General features: G+C 38.7%; 1 protein-coding gene across 3 annotated transcripts in view; it reads left to right on the top strand.

The window, feature by feature from the left end:
* The window catches only part of GRID1 (glutamate ionotropic receptor delta type subunit 1), a 686,401-nt gene that overhangs the window by 565,235 nt on the left and 96,824 nt on the right, over nucleotides 1-24,342 (top strand). For all 3 annotated transcript variants that reach the window (XM_027530481.1, XM_027530480.1, XM_027530482.1), the window contains 2 exons: nucleotides 1,654-1,978; nucleotides 3,161-3,299. In XM_027530481.1, the coding sequence (XP_027386282.1) occupies nucleotides 1,654-1,978; nucleotides 3,161-3,299 (464 nt within the window). The remainder of the gene's footprint in view (nucleotides 1-1,653; nucleotides 1,979-3,160; nucleotides 3,300-24,342) is intronic.

Here is a 24,342-nt window from a genome sequence, read left to right as displayed (position 1 = left end):
ATAAACGATGTGTGGCCATCACCTCGGCTGGGCCTTCAGGACAGCCCCAGTTCCTTAACATGGCCTTTACTGGGTCCCTTGGCAACATTCCTTAGAAACTGTTGCAAAATTTTATCTTTCTCCTCAAGCAACCTAATAATCTCCTATCTTAAACTAGAAAAAAGAAGTACTTCTCTATTAAGGAAAGAAATGAAGACATCTGGACATGAGGTTCTATTTCAACTTCCTATAAAGATCACATCTGCAGACATGTGCTCTCACCTCCAGATTCAGAGCGGGGAGTGTTTTTCCTCCTATTACAGCTCAGCCCTCACTGGTGTCACCAGTCACCTCCCTCGCTTCTGCTCTGGACCTGGTTTCATATGTTAGTTTCCCTCCATCCTCTGTTGTTAACCTATCCTGATCCCCTAGATTTCCTTCTCAGTCCTTAAATATTCTCCAAGCATAAACAGAACAAACAAACAAAAACCCTCCCTGGATCTTGGGTTTCTGAGAAGAGAAGCAAGAACGAGAAATGCACATGTGGCAAGTTTGAGAGCTGACATGGTCACCTCCAAGAGTTTTTCTCTTTATCCTAGGTATGTTAGATTTCAGTTTGGCAATCAGTATATCTGCCCCTCCAGCCTGCGTATTGGACCTGATAAAGTTCTACGTGGTTTTCCCCAGTTTGAATATGTAGTTTGGATAAGCTGTCACAATTGGTCATTCTAAAATAACCTAGTTCTGACAGTGCCTCCTACTTAGAGAGCCAAGATAGAGATGATCACTGTACAGTTTTAATGCTCTTATGCCAGCATCAACTCAGGCGTAAGGATCTTAGTCTGTACCAGTCTTGGCAGCTTTAACCTCACAATCTAGTTTCATCTTAATGGGGTCTTTGTCTATTTTTAAATTAAGCTCATCTTGGAAAGCAAAAATCTTGGGAGGTACTTTTGAAGTCACAGCAGAGGATGCCCTGGGGGCCCCTTTACTGCATGGCTTTACTAAAGGAAGAAGCAACCATATGTCTGAGAAGCCATGAGTTAAGGGAAGTGGAAGAAGGAAGATGATCCCTTTTTTCTTGGAATATGCTACTCTCTGGCATAGAGCCTGCATATAAAGCAACTTAGGACTGATGCTCTAATGAGATTCAAGGTAGTTGTACACTCTCCATATAACTTCAAAAGTATTTTAGAGAAGAGATATATCTGTGTGGGCTGATGGAGTTTGGAGAGGTTTGATGGAATAATGGAGTGTCCCTGTGGTCCTGAAGTATAGGAAGGATGAAGACAAGTCCAGAAGACAGGTTGGGGAGAAGGGTGGGCAGTAAGATGGAAATACCAGTAAAAGTAAAAAGATAGTTCACTAAGGGAATCATTAAGAAATTGAAGAAAACCTACAATTCACACAGAAATGAAAATGGTGATAGACTCTTTCCTCCAGAAGTGGTTTCCAGGAGTTTTTGGGGTTTGGGGGAGACATGTGTAAGTTGAAGGTGGTAATGGCAGACAACCTGATGCTGGATTTTCCTTACAACGTTCAAAGTCATGAGGCGTCAACGCTTGCAGCCTTTTCCTCTGAACAACCCAAAGGGCAATGGACAGGCCTTGGGCGAAGGGAGAACCCAGCAGTAATCTGAGGACTGCCTTCTGACCAGATGGGTTTGCCTTTCAGAGAGCAGATCTGGCCATCTCCGCCATCACCATCACCCCGGAGAGGGAGAGCGTTGTGGACTTCAGCAAGCGGTACATGGACTACTCGGTGGGAATCCTCATCAAGAAGCCCGAGGAGAAAATCAGCATCTTCTCCCTCTTCGCTCCATTTGATTTTGCCGTGTGGGCTTGCATTGCGGCAGCCATCCCCGTGGTTGGTGTGCTGATATTCGTGTTGAACCGGATTCAGGCCGTGAGGGCTCAGAGTGCAGCCCAGCCCCGGCCCTCTGCTTCCGCCACCTTGCACAGCGCCATCTGGATTGTCTACGGAGCCTTCGTACAGCAAGGTACCTTCCCGGTTTCTACATGCTGGAGTAACCCCAAGATCCTGGAAGGAATTGTCCACTGACGACATTCTTAGGTTCATGTTCCCAAAGTCATTTTAAATGCAATTTTATTTAATTTCTAAGGTGGTCCTGATATCATGCTGTACTCCACGTATTATCAGATAGAAAGTAAATGAAATGATTAAAAAAAAAAAAAAAGAACTTGGAGTCCTGATTTTCCTCTTCAGATAAAATTAACTTCTAGTTCTGCCTTGCACTTTCCTCCCCTCCCACATTAGATTGATTGTTATGCAGACGGGGTTGTCAAATGAAGCTATCTTGCTTAAATGTGAAGTCTTCATGGGCTAAAAATTCACAATTGTTTTGCAATCATCGAAGCAATACTCCAGCCATTCTTGAGATTCAGTCTCCTATCTCAGAGAAATCTAGATAGCAGTTGGGGAGTTACAGTTTTGATGGGAAACAACAAAATTGCAAAGTTCCTAATGTGAGTCCTGGACTTATCTGCACCATAGCAAAATATGTATTATCTGCTCGAGAGGTTATATAATAACAGTCAGCAAGGAGCTTTCTTCTGCTACCCTCTGAGACACCGAGGAGGAACGATTGACCTCAAAGAGGCAGCTTCGGACTATAAGTCATATACAGTGATTTCTGAAAATCATAGAAAAAAGTCATCTAGTGAGGGCCGAATGTTAATAAAAGTGATATGGTGCATCTCATTTCTGAGGCTTAAAAGAAAGCTAGAGAACCCTCTAGGTATAAGGCAATTTTACATTTACAGAGTTCCTGAGACTGTTTCATGTGAATTTAAAACGGATAGGGACCTTACATAGGGTTGCAACCCTGGAAATTCTCAACACAGTGAGGAGAATCTTCTAAGGGGAAGAGTTTGATATTCAGCACTCTACTGTTGGCATTTTCAAAAACATCCTATCACTAAAAGTGCCAAGCCTAGCTTTCCTGTATTTTGTGGTCCTCCACCCCTTTCTGAGGTTGCTGGTCCTAGGATTTTATTTCCGGAACTGTCCGAGTCCACCATAAGCAGCTGGCAGTCACTTTCTTGATCCTCAGCTCATCACCAGGGGTGGTTCCCTATGCCTGGCTGCAGGGCAGAGAATTTCTGGGGATAGGAGTGAGAGCAGAAACCCCAGACCAATCCCCTTTGCCTGTGTCCTGCAGGTGGAGAATCCTCAGCGAACTCCATGGCCATGAGAATTGTGATGGGCAGCTGGTGGCTCTTCACTCTTATCGTGTGTTCCTCCTACACAGCCAATCTCGCTGCCTTCCTCACGGTGTCCAGGATGGACAACCCCATAAGGTAAGATCCATTACTCCTTCCAGAAGGCTGTAAAGAGAGAATGCAGACCTGGCCATGGTGGCCTGGTGTCGTGGAGGCAGAGAAGGACTGCCTCTGGATCTGCAGTTTGATGGTAGTAATCTTTAATGCATGAGGACCTTCACTCCTGTTGGATTTTATTTTATGTACAATTAAATACATGCATAAATTCACTGACTAGTATTTCTCTGAACATTTAAATTCTACCTGTAACTAATAAGTCAAAAAATAAAAAAATCAGCAAATGAGATGTCCTCAGACATTTCAATATTGATTACAAACTTATTTAATCAAAATTTTCTAAACATTTCATTAAAACCACAAATCTAATACATTTCTCCAATTCTCCAATCTTCAAGCATCTAAAAAAATATTTTTTAAAACATGCTAATTATTGTAGTGATTAGAAAATGTATTTCACTTACAGTTATAAAATTGTAAAATTATTGAAACCAAGAACTAAAAACGTTTCATTTTAACCAAAATGTTAAAAATAGGGCATAAAAGAATTAGTTCAACATAGTGAAATAACTCAGAAATGCCTTTGCTTTATAATCAGATTCTCACATACTGTGTGAATTACAAAAGAACTTGGATAAAATGAACATCTGCTGGCTATGTGGTTGCTGAACTGACCAGTGGCACAGATTTAGTCCACACTTCTTTGAGTGCAATATCAACCTCAATATCACTTCTTTCTTTATCCCTGATTATGCTTTTCTGTTTCCCTGCCTTCGGTAATTTCTCCTTTAATTCATCATACTTACTGTCATTATATCAATTCTTTTGATCCACGATCCTAGTCAAGTCATCCATACTCAACCAGCTTCGGTAGCTCCCAAGTGCCTATTTGAAAGAGGAGAGATTCCTTGATTAGGATTAAAAATTCAGAATGATATGGTCTAGTTTTAATTTTAATTGACATTTTTATTGAGAGAATTGTAGACTAACTTGCAATTATAAGTAATAATGCAGAGAGATCTCAGAATATCGTTTAGCCAGTTTCACCCAATGGTAGCATATTGCAAAACCAGGATATGAACATTGATCCAATTGACTGATTCTATTCAAATTTCTCATCTCATCCTTGTACTCATTTCTCTGTGTGTGTGTGTATGCATTTGATTCTGTACAGTCTTACTGTATACGTGGATTTTTGTATCCACCACCACAGTAAAGATACTAAGTATGATGATTTTGTTTCTACAAGAATTCCTTGTGTTGTTCTTTTATAACCACACCCACCTCCTTCGCACTTCTTTGCCTCTTGTCCCATTCTTAACACCTAGCAGACACTAATGTGCTCTCTGTCTCTGAAATTTGTCATTTCAAATATGTACTATATAAATAGAATCACACTTTTAGGATTAGCTTTTTCTTTCAGTATAATTCTCTGGAGATTCTTTCGAATTGTTATGTGTATTAATAGCTCATTGCTTTTTGTTGCTCAGTAGAATCCAATGTAACACAATTTGTTTAACAATCCCCCCATTGAAGGATATCTAGGTTTTTTCCAGTTTGGGGCAATTAAGAATAAAGCCATTGTGCATATTTGTGTGAAGGTTTTTGTGTGAACATGCATTTTCATTAATAGGTAATACATATCTAAGAATGCAATTGCTGTATCTCGTGGTAATAGCATGTTGAGTTTTATAAAAAAAATGATCAAACTGCTTTCTAGAGTAACTGTCACTTGAAATTACTACTATGGATGTAGAAATGATCTAGTTTCTTTGCATCTTTGCCAGTATTTAGTGTATCAGTATTTTTTTACTTTACCTTCTGGTAGTCATGATGTGGGAGAAGGCAATGGCACTCCACTCCAGTCCTCTTGCCTGGAAAATCCCATGGACAGAGGAGCCTGGTGGGCTGCAGTCCATGGGGTCGCTAGAGTCCGACACGACTGGGAGACTTCACTTTCACTTTTCACTTTCATGCATTGGAGAAGGAAATGGCAACCCACTCCAGTATTCTTGCCTGGAGAATCCCAGGGACGGGGGAGCCTGGTGGGCTGCCATCTGTGGCACAGAGTCGGACATGACTGAAGCGACTTAGCAGCAGCAGCAGCAGCAGTCATGATGTGATAGTGCACTGTGGCTTTTTGCTCCCCTAATGACTAATTATAGTGAATTCCTTTTCCTGTGCTTATTGCTATATTTTCTTTGATGAAATATATCTTTATGTATTTTGCCCATTTTCTCACTGGATTGTTTATTAACGTTGAATTTTGAAAGTTCTTTATATATTTTAGACACTGGTTCCTTGCCAGATGTATGGTTTGCAAATATTTCCCCCTGCTCTGAAGTTTGTTTTTCAAGTTCTTAACAAAGTCTTTCACAAAGAAAAGTTTGTAATTTTTATGAGGTTCAATTTACACATTTATTCTTTTGTGAATCATGCTTTTGGTGTTGTCTAACTCTGCCAGGTCGTAGACCTGAAGATAATCTTGGATATTTTGTTTGTTTTTCTGAAAGTTTTGTCATTTTCCGTTTTGTAAATTTGGATGTGAGGTTTCTATTTTTAAAATTCATCTGTGTAGTAAGACATTGAACAGGAATCATAAACAATTGGATGTGACCTGAATTTACTTTGCAAGTTTGTAGGGGTTTTTGGCAGCTTTGTATGCTGAGTATTTAAATCTGAATGACTTTGGTGATGGTAACACTCTTCAGGTTGCCTCTGGTCCCACTGTCCTCTACTTTATTACATGTGCTAGCTTCACACTTTCACATATTCACTTTTCACCATCAAATCATACAAGTTAGTATGCTGTGACAGAGAAGCATACTGGTTGACTCTTGGTGAGATAGCAAGACTTACACATCCATGCTATTCATTGTGTGGACCCAGACCAGTATTGCTGGCATAAGGCTCTCAGTCCTTACCTCAGATCTCACGAACCAGAATTTGTATCTAAGTAGGTCTCCAAGTGATTTTTATTCACATTAAAGTTTGGACAGCTCTGCCAACAATTAGAAAAAAAGTGATCTATGAAATCCTAATAGCCTGAAGTGATTGGCTGCAACTAACAAATGCATTTTAATAGAGCTATCCATCAGTTCCTGCCTTCAGGGTACCACAAACTGGAAAAGAAAGGTGGTGCATATTAATGGTACTCAAGAAAAAGAATATGAGACTTACTCCACATGCCATGATAAGTTATAGGTATCTGACTAGACCTCCTATCATTAACAGTTATAAAACTGGAAAAATCTGCTGTTTACAGCATTTTTAACATAAACACAGGTAGATTGCCAAATTCAGACTTAAACTGAAGAAAGTGGGGAAAACCATTAGACCATTCAGGTATGACCTAAATCAAATCCCTTATGACTATACAGTGGAAGTGAGAAATAGATTTAAGGGATTAGATCTGATAGACAGAGTGCCTGAGGAACTATGGACAGAGGTTCATGACCATGTACAGGAAACAAGGATCAAGACCATCCTCAAGAAAAAGAAATGCAAAAATGCAAAATGGCTGTCTGAGGAGGCCTTACAAATAGCTGTTAAAAGCAAAGGAGAAAAGAAAAGATATATCCATTTAAATGCAGAGTTCCAAAGAATAGCAAAGAGAGATAAGAAAGCCTTCCTCAGTGATCAGTGCAAAGAAATAGAGGAAAACAATAGAATAGCAAAGACTAGAGATCTCTTCAAGAAAATTAGAGATACCAATGGAACATTTCATGTAAAGATGGGCTCAATAAAGGACAGAAATGATATAGACCTAACAGAAGCAGACGATATTAAGAAGAGGTGGCAAGAATACACAGAAGAACTATACAAAAAAGATCTTCATGACCCAGATAATCACGATGGTGTGATCACTCACCTATAGCCAGACATCCTGGAATGTGAAGTCAAGTGGGCCTTAGGAAGTATCACTACGAACAAAGCTAGTGGAGGTGATAGAATTCCAGCTGAGCTATTTCAAATCCTAAAAGATGATGCTGTGAAAATGCTGCATTCAATATGTCAGCAAATTTGGAAAACTCAACAGTGGCCACAGGACTGGAAAAGGTCAGTTTTCATTCCAATCCCAAAGAAAGACAATGCCAAAGAATGCTTACACTACCGCACAATTGCACTCATCTCACACGCTAGCAAAGTAATGCTCGAAATTCTCCAAGCCAGGCTTCAGCAATATGTGAACCGTGAACTTCCTGATGTTCAAGCTGGTTTTAGAAAAGGCAGAGGAACCAGAGATCAAATTACCAACATCTGCTGGATCATCGAAAAAGCAAGAGAGTTCCAGAAAAACATCTATTTCTGCTTTATTGACTATGCCAAAGCCTTTGACTGTGTGGATCACAATAAACTGTAGAAAATTCTTCAAGAGATGGGAGTAGCAGACCACCTGACCTGCCTCTTGAGAAACCTGTATGCAGGTCAGGAAGCAACAGTTAGAACTGGACATGGAACAACAGACTGGTTCCAAATAGGAAAAGGAGTACGTCAAGACTGTATATCATCACCCTGCTTATTTAACTTATATGCAGAGTACATCATGAGAAACGCTGGGCTGGATGAAGCACAACTGGAATCAAGATTGCTGGGAGAAATATCAATAGCCTCAGATATGCAGATGACACCACCCTTATGGCAGAAAGTATAGAAGACCTAAAGGAGAAGGCAATGGCACCCCACTCCAGTACTCTTGCCTGGAAAATCCCATGGATGGAGGAGCCTGGTAGGCTGCAGTCCATGGGGTCGCTAAGAGTCGGGCACGACTGAGCGACTTCGCTTTTCACTTTTCACTTTCATGCATTGGAAAAGGAAATGGCAACCCACTCCAGTATTCTTGCCTGGAGAATCCCAGTGACAGGAGCCTAGTGGGCTGTCATCTATGGAGTCACACAGTCAGACACGACTGAAGTGACTTAGCAGCAGCAGCAAAGAGCCTCTTGATGACAGTGAAAGAGGAGAGTGAAAAGTTGGCTTAAAGCTCAGCATTCAGAAAACTAAGATCATGGAATCTGGTCCCCTCACTTCATGGGAAATAGTTGGGGAAACAGTGGAAACAGTGTCAGACTGTATTTTTTTGGGCTCCAAAATCACTGCAGATGGTGACTGCAGCCATGAAATTAAAAGACGTTTACTCCTTGGATGCACAGTTATGACCAGCCTAGACAGCATATTAAAAAGCAGAGACATTACTTTGCCAAGAAAGGTCCATCTAGTCAAGGCTATGGTTTTTCCAGTAGTCATGTATGGATGTGAGAGTTGGACTATAAAGAAAGTTGAGTGCTGAAGAATTGATGCTTTTGAACTGTGGTGCTGGAGAAGACTCTTGAGAATCCCTTGGACTGAAAGGAGATCCAACCAGTCCATTCTGAAGGAGATCAGCCCTGGGATTTCTTTGTAAGGACTGATGTTGAAGTTGAAACGCCAATACTTTGACCAACTGATGCAAAGTGCTGACTTATTTGAAAAGACCCTGATGTTGGGAAAGATTGAGGGCAGGAGGAGAAGGGGACGACAGAGGATGAGATGGTTCAATGGCGTCACCGACTCAATGGACATGAGTTTGGATATACTCCGGGAGTCGGTGATGGACAGGGAGGCCTGGCGTGCTGTGATTCATGGGGTTGCAAAGAGTTGGACCCGACTGAGCAACTGAACTGTGCTGAACCGAACAGGTAGATTGAGAAAGAAGGAAAAGATATACCATGCAAATTGTATATATAAGAGACTCTTATAAAAGTATAAGAGACCATCTCAATATTAGACAAAGTAGACTGCCGAGGACCAGCCCCGGCTGATCCAGGGTATTCGAAGGAGAGACGGCGTAGGCGAAGATCAGGAAACAATTGCTTAATTAAATGTTAATTAAGGATATAAAGAGTAATAGAATGAGGATAGCTCAGTAAAATTCAGTGAAGAAAAGAGGCTGAAATAAGGATAGCTCAGTGAGGAAATTCAGTGGAGAAAAGAGGCTGAATAATTCAGCCAGAAGGTAAGAGAAAGAACGACATGGTGAGACCAAGTTTTGGTGAACAAGGCCCCCCACTTTATTTTCCAAAGTAGTTTTTATACCTTAAGTTATGCATAGAGGATAATGGGGGAAGGGGTAGAGTCAGGCAGCAAGCCAGGCTTTCTTCCTGCAAACTTATCATATGCAAAAGCTTAGGTGATTTGCATCATCTTCTGGCTCGGAGGCCTGTTAACATTTTAAGACCCTTTCTTCAGAAAACTTATTTTTCTCTAAAGGTGATAAGTCAAGCGACACCCTCCAAAAGCATTAGATAAAGTTGCATTTGTACAGAGCAAAGGTGTGGTGGGCTATAACAAGAAAAAGAATTAACTCAAGGGTCCCAGGTTACAAACATTAAAGCTACTACTTATATTATATTAATTATATTATATTATATTAATTATATTATATTTATTATTAATTATATTATATTAATATTATATTAATTATATACAATTATATTAATTATATTATATTATAATATATTATATTAATCAATACACTGCCAGGGACACAGCAGGTAAGGGATATGGAAACTTAGCAGCAAACATTGGCCCAACAAGTGAAAATCCCTTCACCAATACAATTTCTAATCAATCTTTTAACTACTCAAAAGAATCTGTGTTTACACAGTTTAGAACATCTCCTGCCTCTCACAGTTGGGAGGCTCTGAACAATCACATGTGGCCGGAAAAACCTATTCAGGCAGGCTAGAGGATTTCCAAAGGAGTTTGTAGGTTAAACACTGTCACACCCAGGAATTATTAAGTGGAGCTGTAAGCTAACTTTTTTCAGAGAGGTAGTGGGGGACAGCCCCCCGTAAAGTCAGAGGTGTAGGTTAAAGCACAAAGCAGAAAGTAGGCAGGCTCTGGTTTTGGGGGTAGATTGCTCGAGAATTTCCAGGGAGACTCCTGAGGCTCGATCCCGCCTTTGCGTGTGCCGAGCCTCCTTCCTCATGACCTTTGTCATGGGCGGAGTTCCTCACGCTGGCTACCGGCAGTGATAGAATTCCAGTTGAGCTATTCCAGATCCTGAAAGATGATGCTGTGGAAAGTGCTGCACTCAATATGCAATATGCAATATGCACTCAATATGCAATATGCCGGCTCCCGGCAGTAGACTTTATGCCTTACAGTATTATAGGGGATGATAGCAATAAAAGAACAATTCCAAATATGTTTACACCATGTGACAAACATCCAAGTTTATGATATAAAATTTGATAAGTGTTTCCGCCCTTGGCTGGATCACTGGCCCGTCTTCACATTTCACCCCAGATGACTGTAGGTGTCCACATCAGAATGATACAGAGTTAGTAGCTTTTTCTGAGGAAATGCTATTCCAGTATCTCCTAACTTTTGTAGTTATTTGTTTTATATTTCTGAATTATTGTATCAGATCCGAGGCTCTATTATTATACAAAATGATTTTTTTAAATGAAAAATATAATAGGACAAATAGAAACATCTAATATAGTCCAAATTTTAATTTCATTCTCTTAGAACTTGACATAACGAATAAGCAAAAAAAAAAAAAAAAAAACAACACCTTATAAGGCTGTATGCTGTGCTGTGCTTAGTCGGTCAGTCGTGTCCGTCAGTTGTCACCCCATGGACTGTAGCCTGCCAGGCTCCTGTGTCCATGGGAATCCTCCAGGCAAGAATACTGGAGCTGGAGCATGCTGCCATGCCCTCCTCCAGAGGATCTTCCCAACCCAGGGAGCACATCCAGGTCTCCCCCATCGCAGGAGGATTTTTTACCATCTGTGCCACCAGGGAAACCCTAGTAAGGTTGTGGAAGATCTAAATAATGCTGTCAACCCATGTGACATAATTGGCGTTTACAGAACACTGCCCAACAATTGCAGAGCACACATCTTTTTCAAGTATGCATTCACCAAGACACAGCGTTCATTGGGCCATGGAGTTAAATCTCAGTCACAGTTAATTTCAAAATCTGACGAAGTATGTTCTAGCACTATAATTAAGTTAAAATAGAAATCATTTAGAAAAAACTAGAAAATTCCCAGTGAAATTTAAATAGCATAATTTTAAACCTATGGGTCAAAGAAAAAAATCGTAAATGTAAAAACATACTTCTAAGTAAGTGATAATGAAAATACAACATATCAAATGTGTGGAATGCAGGTAAAACCATGCTTAAAGGAATGTTTATAGCCTTAAATGCCTAATAAGTAACAAAAAATGCTTAAATTTGAGATTCTTAGTTTCCCTCTCAAAAAGGATTAAAAAAATAAGAACAGGCTAAACTCAAAGCAACTTTTAAGAAAGACATAGAGTATGTTTAACAACATAGAAAATTAGCAAAGTCTTAATTTGATTTGGTTGCTTGATAAGTTTAATAAAGCTAATAAACCTCGAGCAAGATTATTCAAGAAAAATTAGAGAAAACTGAAAGTATTAATATCAGGATTGAAAGTGGGGATTTCACCATAGATCTTTTAAACATTAAGTGAATAGTAAGATGATATTATGAACACCTTTGTCCCAGTAAATTTAACAGCTTAATGAAATGGATACATTTGTTTAAAAACAGTTTATGAAAACTGATTAAAAAAAAGAAAATATGAATATTGATAAATCTATTAAAGATATTAGATTTGTAAGCCTCACTACAAATGAAATTCCAGGCCCAGATGGCATCAATGGTGTGTTCTAGCCAACACTCAATTAAATAACACTAATTGTAAACTCTTTCAGAAGATAGGGGAGAAAATGTTTTTTAATTCATTTAACGAAACTGATATAAATTCTGATACCAAAAGCCAAAATGATATTAGAAGAAAAGAAAGTCACTGCCCAATATCCCCTATGAACTTAGATGTAATATCCTCACCAAAATGGTAGCACATTGAATCTACAAATATATAAACAGGATAATACATCATATTCCACCACAGTCTTATCCTTGGAATATAACTTGTTTCAGTATTTGAGAGCCAATTAATGAGATTCACCACAAAAAAAATCAAGGACAAAAATCACATATGTGATCACCTCAAACGATGCAGAAAATAATCTGACAAAATAAATTCCCATTCATGTTTAATGAATAAATATATAAAAAGAAATTTCCATACCCTGATAACAGGGACAAACAGATAACTGACTAGTAACAACAGATTTAATGATGCTTTTTCCCTAACATAATATTTCAGGCCCTTGTGTGGCCAACAAGCAATAAAAGAAGTGAAGTTGTATAGACGTGAGAAGGGTCTTCCCTGGTGGCTCAGACAGTAAAGAATCTACCTGTAATGCAGAAGACCCGGGTTCGATCCCTGGGTCGGAAAGATCCCCTAGAGAAAGGAATGCAACCCACTCCAGTATTCCTGTCTGGAGAATCCCATGGACAGAGGAACCTGGTGGGCCACAATCCTTGGGATTACAAAGAGCTGGACATGACTGCACCACAGACACTTTCACTTTCACAGACTTGAGAAATTCCACTATTTTCTGATGACATCATCATCTTTGTGAAAAATCCTAACAGTCTTCTAATAAAATTGTCTAATAAATAAATCTTCATAAGTTTCCAGAAACAAAATCCCTATATAAAAACCAATTATGTTTTTACCTACTAGTAAACCAACAATTGGAAGACAAATTAAAAAAAAATTACAATATTCCCAAAGGTATAAAGTTCATAGGAATATTTTTTAAAGTGTATAAATATTAAACTCTTAGCAGAAAATTTAGTGGAAAATGTCATCAAGAAAAATTAAAAATCTAAATAAGTGGAAAGATATCCAATATTCATGGATTTGAATTCTCAATACTGTTGAGAGGGCGAATCTTCCTAATTGAGCTACAGGTTCAATACAATATCCATTAAAACTCCAGCAGACTTCAGAACATAGAACTGGAAAAGATGAATGAGGAACAGAATTTTGAAAAAGAACAAAGTTGGAAGACTGGCACTACGTGATTTCTGACTTTCTACAAAGCTGTAGGGGCATTCTGCATGTCCTCTGTCTGCTGCTGCTGCTGCTGCTAAGTCGCTTCAGTCGTGTCCGACTGTGCGACCCCATAGACGGCAGCCCACTAGGCTCCCCGGTCCCTGGGATTCTCCAGGCAAGAACACTGAGTGGGTTGCCATTTCCTTCTCCAATGCATGAAAGGGAAAAGTGAAAGTGAAGTCGCTCAGTCGTGTCCACTCTTAGCGACCCCATGGTCTGCAGCCTACCAGGCTCCTCCGTCCATGGGATTCTCCAGGCAAGAGTACTGGAGTGGGGTGCCATTGCCTTCTCCCGTCCTCTGTCTAACTGTATTTAATCTTTTTTCTTAGTGCTCTTGCTTTCCTGGCTTCACAGTGCTCCTTGAAGATTACAGTTAATTTTCTGCTCCATGGCCTTCACTAAGCTAGTTATTTTTGGAATGCTCTTCCATGCTTTTGACCTAGCCAACACTGACTCATTTTTCAAGTCTCTACTCAAATGTCACCTCTTCATAGTGGCCCTTCCTGGGTACTCCTCAAATTACATCACCCTTTTCTGTTTTTCTCTTTCATATACTTCAGTACTTTTCTTTCTTAGCAATTGTCACATCGTGTATAAATGAGTTTATGTGTTTACTGTTTGCTACGATGCATCCATCTTTCTAGATCAGAAATTCCTTGGATCTGGATACTGAGTTTGTTTGTTCCCCATTGTATAACCAACCCTTGGCACAGTGTCTAGCACAGGTGAGCTGCCATAACAAAATATCATAGACCGGGTGACCTAAACAATACAAATTTATTTCTCACAGCTCTAGGGGCTGGGAAGTCCAAGATCTCAGTGCCAGCGGGTTGGTTCTTGGTGAGAGTCTTCTTCCAGGGCTTGCAGATGACCTTCTTCTCTCTGTGTGATGGAGAGAGAGGGACCACTGGTCTCTTTTCTTTTTGTATAAGGTCACTGATCTCATCAAGGGGCTCCACCCTCATGACCCTGTAGTAGTGTAGTGTAGTGTTAGTTAGTCATGTCTGACTCTGTGCGACCTCATGGACTGTAGCCCGCCAGGCTCCTCTGTCCATGGGATTCTCCAGGCAAGAGTACTGGAGTGGATTACCATTTCCTTCTCCTGAGGATCCTCCCAACCCAGGGACTGAACCTGGGTCTTCTTTGTTGCAGGCAGATTCTTTACCATCTGAGCTACAGACCCACCTCCAAATATCATCACATCAGAGATGAGGGATTCAGCAGGTGAATTTGAGGGGAGAGCCAGGACACAGCATTCAGTCCATAGCGTAAACTATGCATGCCTAATATATAGTAAATGACTGAATTAATTTTTGAAGGAAAATTTGTTCTCTTTGTTAATATATAGGGAATGGGGAACTTTGAGTCGGATTAGTCAAGATATAGAGTTTAGCTCAGCAACAAAATGTCCCTTCCTGGTGTCAAACCTATCTGAAGTTGAATGAACACCCTTGGGAGATGATAAACTGCACACCCCTAGGAGTGTGTCTGCAGCAGCTGGGGATGAGGAAAGTCACTCCTAAACTCTGATGTAATATGTTCTGTGCTCCCTGTACTTTGGGTCACACTCCATGTATAGATCTGTATGCAAAGGAGCTGGCTTTGTTTTCTGTTTGTTTTTCTTTCTTTATTTTTATCTTGAGGGCAAAGGCTTATGTTAGATATACAAGTCTGTCTCCTGCTGGGGAAAATGTTAATAGAATACCTTTTACTAAAGGTCACATTGGAGATTTTCTGTATCTTTGATTTTTTTCTCATTGTCCTTTTTATTCCTCTGCTGCTCCTGTACTCATGGACCCATCAGCATCGCAGGAAATGCAGCCTGCAGTCTGTGCGCTGCTTCACGTTGGAACCATGCGATTCCTGGATTGAAAAGCTCCAGATTTTTATGGCTGTGATAAATCATCCACAGGCACAAACTGGCTGTAGCATTTGTATTCAGACTCAGGCTTATGAGTGTGCAATGTATTAGCAAACTTGATATAATTCAGGAAAACTGGTTTCATGAGGGGGAAATGAATTGTACCACTCCTGTAATAGGGTGCATTTTTGTTTCTTTCCTGTCACCTCCAGAGCTAAAGCATCATGTGGTGAAAGAAACATGAAAGGCTTGGAACCCAGTTTGCTGAAGCCGGTGTTGGGATCCTAAATAAATGTAGAGACAGGGCTTCCTCAGGCTTATTGTATAGACTGTTCAAGAAGATGATCCTTCTCTATGGCTACCCTAAAGCGTCATGCCCCAGGGACTCAAATTGCAATTTCTCACACCTTCTGATTTTGAAAACTAGACTATGTTCTTGAATGGTTTTAAGTTTCCAGGAAAATTGAGTGGAAAGTATAGAGAGTTTCCAAATACCCTCTCCCCCAATTTCCCCAATTATTATTCAGCTCAGTTCAGTTCAGTTGCTCAGTCGTGTCTGACTCTTTGCGACCCCATGGACTGCAGCATGCCAGGCCTCCCTGTCCATCATCAACTCCTGGAGTTCACTCTAACTCATGCCTATTGAGTCGGTGATGCCATCCAACCATCTCATCCTCTGTCGTCCCCTTTTCCTCCTGCCCTCAATCTTTCCCAGCATCAGGGGCTTTTCCAATGAGTCAGCTCTTTGCATCAGGTGGCCAAGGTATTGGGGTTTCAGCTTCAACATCAGTCCTGCCAATGAATATTCAGGACTGATTTCCTTTAGGATGGACTGGTTGGATCTCCTTACAATCCAAGGGACTCTCAAGAGTCTTCTCCAACACCACAGTTCAAAAGCATCAATTCTTTGGTACTCAGCTTTCTTTATAGTCCAACTCTCACATCCATACATGACTACTGGAAAAACCATAGCCTTGACTAGATGGACCTTTGTTGGCAAAGTAACGTCTCTGCTTTTTAATATGCTGTCTAGGTTGGTCATAACTTTTCTTCCAAGGAGAAACTGTCTTTTAATTTCATGGCTGCAGTCACAGTCTGCAGTGATTTTGCAACCCCCCAAAATAAAGTCTGACACTGTTTCCACTGTTTCTCCATCTGTTTGCCATGAAGTGATGGGACCAGATGCCATGATCTTTGTTTTCTGAATGTTAAGCTTTAAGCCAACTTTTTTACTCTCCTCTTTCACTTTCATCAAGAGGCTCTTTAGTTCTTCTTCACTTTCTGCCATAAGGGTAGTGTCATCTGCATATCTTAGTTTATTGATACTTCTCCCAGCAATCTTGATTCCAGCTTGTGCTTCTTCCAGCCCAGCGTTTCTCATGATGTACTCTGCATATAAGTTAAATAAGCAGGGTGACAATATACAGACTTGATGTACTCCTTTTCCTATTTGGAACCAGTCTGTTGTTCCATATCCAGTTGTTCTAACTGTTGCTTCCTGACCTGCATACAGATTTCTCAGGAGGCAGGTCAAGTAGTCTGGTGTTCCCATCTCTTTCAGAACTATTATTATTATTTTGCATTAATGTGGTACATTTGCTGAGCTGACAGTGATACATTGTTATTCACTGAAGGTCATAGTCTACCTAGGGCTCATTCCTGTATTGTGCGATACGTAGATTTTGATAAATGTATAATGAGATGTATCCAGTATCATGGTAGCACACAAATAGCTTCACTGTACTAAAAGTTCCTTGTTCTCTATTCATCCCGTCCTCTTTCTCTTTGAATTTCACTTTTTATTTTATTTATTTATTTTTATTTCTTGGCTGCACTTCAAGGCATGTGGGATCTTGGTTCCCCAGCCAGGGCTCGAACCCATGCCCCCTGCATTGGAAGCTCAGTGGGTCATCAGGGAGGTGTCCTGAATATTATGTGTAACTGAGCAGAAACTGAGATCCTTCTAAATACCTACCTATTCCATACTCTCCAGACAACTCTGTAAGTAGCTTATTTCCCTTTTACCTCCAAAATTTCTCGAATGGGTGTCATTTCTGTATTCTTTCTGCCATATCCAGGTCTTGATAACCATTAGTTTATTACAGCAACCTTCTTTTTCTTTCTTGGAGAATTCTTTCAAGCCAGAGAGAAACTGTGTTGCCAGCAGAAGCATCTTTGTAAAATAAATTCTGATCAAGTCAGTCCTTCGCTTTTAAACTTCCAATGGTTCTGCATAGATTTCAAGTTAACAGTTCAGCTTCTTAACACATTATCTTCACTTAACTTCAGCCACCTCTCCAGATTCAACTTTATAACTATATATATGTTTCATTTTTTCTCAAATTGCTTAACCTTGGTGGGTATGTCAATGTATATACTTCAAGTACTTACCTAGTGTACGAGTTTATTTTCTTTAAGATGCAGGTTTTAAAAAATCTTGTATGGTTTTCCTTCCCTTTTTTTCATGGCAGCTTCCTTATAGAACTTCTTAAACTGAATTTTAGCTGTTGATTTTTTTTGTTCTTTTTGTGTTTCTATCATCAGACTGATTAAATTGAGTTGTTACTTTTCATTTATGTCTCCTACACTAGACCATGAACTCTTTGAGAGTAGAAACATTCATATTAGGATTCTCCGTCATAAGTAAAGGACTTGGCATTTAGCTAGAACTTAGTAGAGTTGGACAAATGCTTGAATGAATGGATAAGGGAACAGACTCAGGTGACCTAGAATTAGTAGGAAAATAATAATGAAGATGAGCATTTGGGAGCTGGAGGAAGAAATGGCTGGATGTAGAAATAAAGTAGTGAAAACAAGGCTGCTGGTAAAACCAGGGAGAAAAATATGTTGCTGATAATGAGCTCCTCAATGGGCTTTTATATTGTCACGTGGCACATTTGGGTACCAGCAAGGCTCTATCAAGCACTACCAAGAACGAGAGGGATACAGTGACAATTTGGAGTGAGATCACCCAGTGTACAATAGGATCCCGATTCCAGGATCCTCAGCAGTGGAAATGAGATAGTTTCACTGAACTGGTGATTGCTCTTAGTGTTCAGTGACTATGGAACCATCCATCTTCCAGCCAATCCATAGTATTGGTTCTTGGTATTCAGTAACCCAAGAACACGTGGGTTTCTTTTTTTTTATTTTTTAAACTGTCATTAATGGTTGTGTTTAGGTTTTAATTTCTGCTTATTAAGCAACATATTCATTCTTAAATATACAAATCATAATTACTAAAAAATACAGCATCTCCCTAAAAAGTGAGTGTCTTGTTATAACTAGCTAATGTTGCTTTGTAAACCCAAAACCTTTTAGTAAGTTTATATAAAAACTCTCATAAAGTTTTAAAAACATCTGTGATAAACCTCACACAATGCAGTAATACCCACAGAGAGTTGCTGAGAGTAGTTTCTTATTGCCTTCAAGGTCCATAACTCTGTTTTAAGATTATGGAAGGTCATTCATTTTGTTTCAATAAACTTAATATAGACTTAACTAAATCCCCTAACAGAAGTTAATGGTTCTTAATTATATGATGCAATTTTTTTTAAAGAAGGCACTATTATTGCTAAAATTGTCCAATTTTATATGACAGTAAAATTAAAGATGACACAGCAAAGATGGAAAAATACCCCTTGAATTGGTTTTCACTTCTCTGTGTACCTGGACTTCTTCCAACAAGCCCAGGTCAAGTGTTTAGAGAGTAACCAGGGCATTTAAATATAAATCATAACTACTAAAGGATATGGCATCTCCTTAGAAAGTGAGTATCTTATTATGGCATATTTGGGGCCATGTGGTTCTGTTCACATTTTAATTGTTATAGAAAGAAAATAATGTGTTTATAATGCAAGTTATGAGAAGTTTGGGGGAAAGAGAAATTGTCTTACTGAAATTTATTATAATAGACACAAAATAGAAAAAGAGCTAGGCATAACTTGGCAGTTATCTAGGATTATAAGAAATCTCTAAGGTCTTTAAGTAATAAATGATTTAAATATTAAAATGATAATTGTCTCATCACAAGTGATCCCAGTGAGGAACGGATAGCAAACTGATGCTCAGGGCATCTCCCATGGGGTCAGGTGGCTCAAAGACAAGTACAGAAGTTAGAGATAGTACACAGGATACTAAGATAGGCATGTCACTTGAGAACATTTGCAGGTAGGACCAAGTTGCAGAATTAGCTTCAACTAGGGAAAAATGCTGAAGAAAACAAAGGTAGAGTTTAGGTAGAATTAATTTCTAAACTCTAGTTTTGATTTTGAAGCTATCACAAAGAAAGGTGGTCTGAATGGATGACAAAGCAGAATCACTGCTGCAATATGGGAATCACGGGATTTCAGCATTGTGCTAGCATAGTAGCTTGCTGTCTGTGTGATCTTAGATGGTCACTTCATAGATCAGAGTCTTAGCTTTCTCTTCTCCAAAACAGACAGAAACCTACCAGTTCAGTGATGTGTTGTGTCAGTTAATTAAGTTGAACTTTATTAAATCCAGCATGGTGTTGGCATTCAGTTGGTCCTCAATCAATCAGTCGTCTTTTCCCTTGATGCCTTTTAAATCTTGCTTCCAGACTGAATTGAATAACTATCCCAAGACACTGGAAATCTGCAGATATATATGCGAGTGTACTGCTTATAATATTTAAAAATGAAAATAGTATCAGATTCTTGATGATGGTTAAATATCTAACCTTTTGAAAAACAGTTGGATTTTTTATTTGGTAGGCTAGTGAATTAGATGTGCAACTATGGCAAAATTTATAAATGGTTAATTTGAAAAGAGACCCTTGGATTCTTAGAAAGGAAAACGTGATTCCGAGAAGGTGGTACCGACTCCCCCAAAACAAATCATATTGGGTTAAGCTAGCCTCTTTCAATTCGTGTTTGATTGTGTTTGGCACATTAGATTTGCAAATTAGAATAATGGTATATTATATCTTAATTGAAGCAGTGTATTTGGTGGGCTTATATAGTAACCTTGTGAATAAGATGAAAATGTGGTTTATAGTTAGATAGATTTTAGTTTGGTTTAAAAATGTCCCAAAGCGTTAATAAAATATTTGGTTTGACTTGGCAGATGGTTGCCTGGTTGAGAGGCATAAAGTTCTGACCTTGGGACCACTGTGTTCAATAATCATCAAAATTAAGTCATACTAATCAAAGACATACGGATCGATTTCCCAGAGGAAATAAAATTTCAAGGACATATACTATGTTTTATTATGAAGTTTATTAAAAATATATATTCACTAAAGGCAAATGCACAAAGTACAAAAATACAAGACTGCGCATGTTAATGTATACTTATTTTATTGCAGATTTAATTCATGGCAAATTCAAATAGGTATAGTTTGTTAAAATCTTTCTCTTGAAGATAATTTTGAAAAGTAGAGTGTTGTTCCTGCTGATGATATTTTTGAAAATCCTTTTTATATGCAGTTTTTTCCATATTTGGGATTTTATTGTTAATTTAACTCTTGATTGGTTGAAGTACATTTTTAATAGGGGTTTCAACAACAGACGATAGGCATTTTCTTTTCAAAACTGCTTCGTTTCTGGTTCTTCAGCTGTGAAGGACAACTCAGTGGATCCACATGTGTATTCACTACCATCTAGACTGCACCTCAGATGCACCTTTAATTTTCTTCCTTTGGATTTGTCCTGCTCCCCGTTTTTTAAGCTCGAATTTTAGGGTTTTGACGGATTTATGTTGGTATGTGCACAAAGAGTGTAGATTGATTTTCATTGGTTTTCCTTTGAATGGGATGAACCCTTTCTACTTTCCTGTTCTTACATTTTGTTGTTTTGTTGTATTTTATGGTTTTTTTTTAAGTGCAACTTTGGCTATTATTTCCACCATACATGTTGACTTGTACCGTAGTAACTCCTGTATTCTTTTACTCTGGATTCAGAGCCATCTTTTGAACTGTGTCCTTCATACAGTTTATCCTATGTTCTCTGCTGTCAACATGGATTTCATCTCAGCAATTACAGGTTTTCATCTGCAGTTCTCTATTTTATAAACCTTTTTCCTTTATAATCACCCTGTTGACTTTTCACTGCTTAGTTTTCTATGAAAACTCTTTTCTTCTCAGGCTTTCTGTACCAGTTCCAAAAATGTTTGCAAAGGAAGAGTGCATTTTCTGTTTTACAGAATTGTAATTTTTGAGTGATTGTGACATTTTATCCTTTTCCATGGTTATTTTACTAGGAAGTTGGGAAACCAGTGATGTTAGACAGAAACTGTCTTCAGTCGAAACATCTTAGGATGGTTAATATGTTGACTGATAGAATCAAGATGCTAAATGATATCAACAAGATGGAACAAAGTGCTGAAACCAACAAGCTGGATAAATGAAATCTGACAGGCTGCCTAAAAATAATCAGCTGCTTGTGTACAGGACAGAAAGGGGGATGCCTGACTGGGTGTATTTCCAGCTTACACATTCAGCTCACTGCTCTGCTCATTCTCCTGACCTTCCCAGCCAATCTCATTCATTCTGAAGGCTTCAATTACCACCGGATGCAGAAGATGCGACATTTGTGGCCCTGGTCCAGGCCAAGCACCTCAAGTCAACTTCCCCCAAACCATCCCACCAACATTATTCACTTGTTGAAGAGCATCACCATCCACCAGGTCACTCAGTCGTCCTTAACCCAACCTGTCCCCCTTTCCCACAGGAAATCATTTGCCACCTATAGATTCAGTGTACCTCATTATTATTTCTCAGACTCTTCCTTCTTCACTGAACTTTTGGATCAAGGGTTCATACACGTGAATGACTTCCTCCCTGTGTGTTTAAATCCATCTTTTTTGCTTTCCTTTTATCCATTTCCTTCTCAGCATCTTTTTTAAAAGACGAATTTGATCATGTTATTTCCCATTTCCACCCTACTCTAAAAAGTCTGTTAGTGATTTTCTGCTAGAAGTAAGCTCTTTTAGAAATCACTGAAGGCAAGAACATTATCGTGGCCTGCCTTTGCAGCCTCACTCTTCTCCATTTCTTCTCATTCATGTTTTAATCACAACAAATTGTCTCTGTCCTTTTGCATCATTTTTTCCATCATGGAATACTAACCCTCATCTTCCTGGAAAATTCATAATTTTCTATTTGAGAATCTGTCCTCTATGAATCCTTCTGTGATCTCCCTGACTCTGAACAATCCTATTTTTCTATCCTTTTCCAGAACTTTACACATATCAGTATTAATGGCCAACTCCCTCTGTGCTTAGTCACTCAGTTGTGTCCGACTCTTTGCGGACTGAAGTCCGCCAAGCTCCTCTGTCTGTGGGGATTGTCCAGGCAAGAATACTCTAGTGGGTAGCTGGAGAAGGCAATGGCAACCCACTCCAGTCCTCTCGCCTGGAAAATCCCATGGACAGAGGAGCCTGGTGGGCTGCAGTCCGTGGGGTCGCTAAGAGTCGGACACGACTGAGCGACTTCACTTTCACTTTTCCCTTTCATGCATTGGAGAAGGAAATGGCAACCCACTCCAGTGTTCTTGCCTGGAGAATCCCAGGGATGGCAGAGCCTGGTGGGCTGCCGTCTGTGGGGTTGCACAGAGTCAGACACGACTGAAGCAACTTAGCAGCAGCAGCAGCAGCAGCAGCCTTTCCCTGCTCCAAATTGTATCATTGATATACTGTGTTTCCTATACAGTATATTAATATTTAAATATTTAACATTTAAATATTTTAGTATTTAAATATTCCTGTGTTTTTGAATACAGTTATTTTACTGTCGGTGTATCAGTCAACTTCAAGTTAGTTTCTCCTGCTCCTGACACACATTCAGCATCTGTTCTTTGGGACACTACTCTTCCAGGCCTGGTAAAATAGTCTTTTCTTTTTGAATTGTTCTTGAACTTTTCTAATTTAGTTGGTGTTCCTTTCTTTAAACTTCCTTGTCACACTGTCCTTTTCTGGTATGTGGTGCTTCGTTGTCATTGCCGCATGAGTCTTAAAAGAATAGTTGTTGTATTCTTTTTGATAAGTGTGTCTTATACTTACCATAAAAATTCAGGTAAAAATACTAACCATCACTAAAATTCCTCCCCTTCCCTCTAAAATAATCAATATTTTCATTTGTAGAAAATAATTTTAGGTGTCTGGCTCTGCATATTTATGAATATAAAGAGGTAATCTAGGAAACGATGGGATCATATGGTCAAATTTATTCTTATTAAAAAATTACATTTTACACTAATTTTTTTCTTGACTTTGAAGAAAAATGAAGAAAGTACAACTAAAGATATTCCTGAAATTTGATAAATATTTATTTATAGCAGGAAATATTAGTTGCTAAATTATTCTTTGTAATTATAAAGTCAAATCTGAAAAACTCAAGGAATCCGAGTACTTTATAACCATCTCCTTCAACTAGTTGAATCTCTAATTTCTACTATGAAAAGAAGAGAAATACCATAAACAGATATTCTCTCCATTTCCCTGAGCATTACTTTTCATTTTTAAAATTAATTATTATATTTACATGGTAAAAATTATGACATTTGCATTACTTTTCTGTAACCACATAACTCAGGATTACCAAATGTTAGTTCTGTAAGTTCATGAATTCAGGATTTGCTTAATATGTGAGTGTAGTTCACATCTCATTAGTTATCTTGGGTTTTGTACAAAACATTTAAATTGTGAACATAAATAAAAAAATAATATAACAAAGACTTATGCCCCACCACCCAAATGTAGCAAATGTTACTTAATCAGTTTGTTTCAAATTATGTTTTTGAAATAAAATCTTATAGACACAGTTGAACACACAGTTTCATTATCTTTTATTCTACCCAGATGCATTTGTAACATGAATTCAGAGTTTTTTGAGTTTACATATATATGTATGTGTATACATAATTTTATCATATACAATATGCATCTATAAATAAAAAATAGTATTATTTTCATATATTTGATATCTTAATATATTCATATCTCTATATTTAACATTCAGTGTAATATTTTTATTACCTTCCAATATATATGGATAGTATTATAGCATATAATCTGTCTACAGTAGAAGATCTTCTGTGTATTGTCTTTTACAATCAATATTTTATGCATAGAGTTTTAGTCCATTTATTTAGACACCCATATGATGGAGTGTATTTTAATTATTAAGCATGTATTTACCTATCTCCCCACTACATTGGATTGTTTCCAATATTTTGCCAGTATTGACAGCACT

The sequence above is a fragment of the Bos indicus x Bos taurus genome, chromosome 28 (genome assembly GCF_003369695.1).
Source record: "Bos indicus x Bos taurus breed Angus x Brahman F1 hybrid chromosome 28, Bos_hybrid_MaternalHap_v2.0, whole genome shotgun sequence".
In the NCBI taxonomy this organism is placed as follows: Eukaryota; Metazoa; Chordata; class Mammalia; order Artiodactyla; family Bovidae; genus Bos; species Bos indicus x Bos taurus.
Note: the sequence above shows the minus strand (reverse complement) of the source record. Positions and strands in the feature narration are given on the sequence as shown.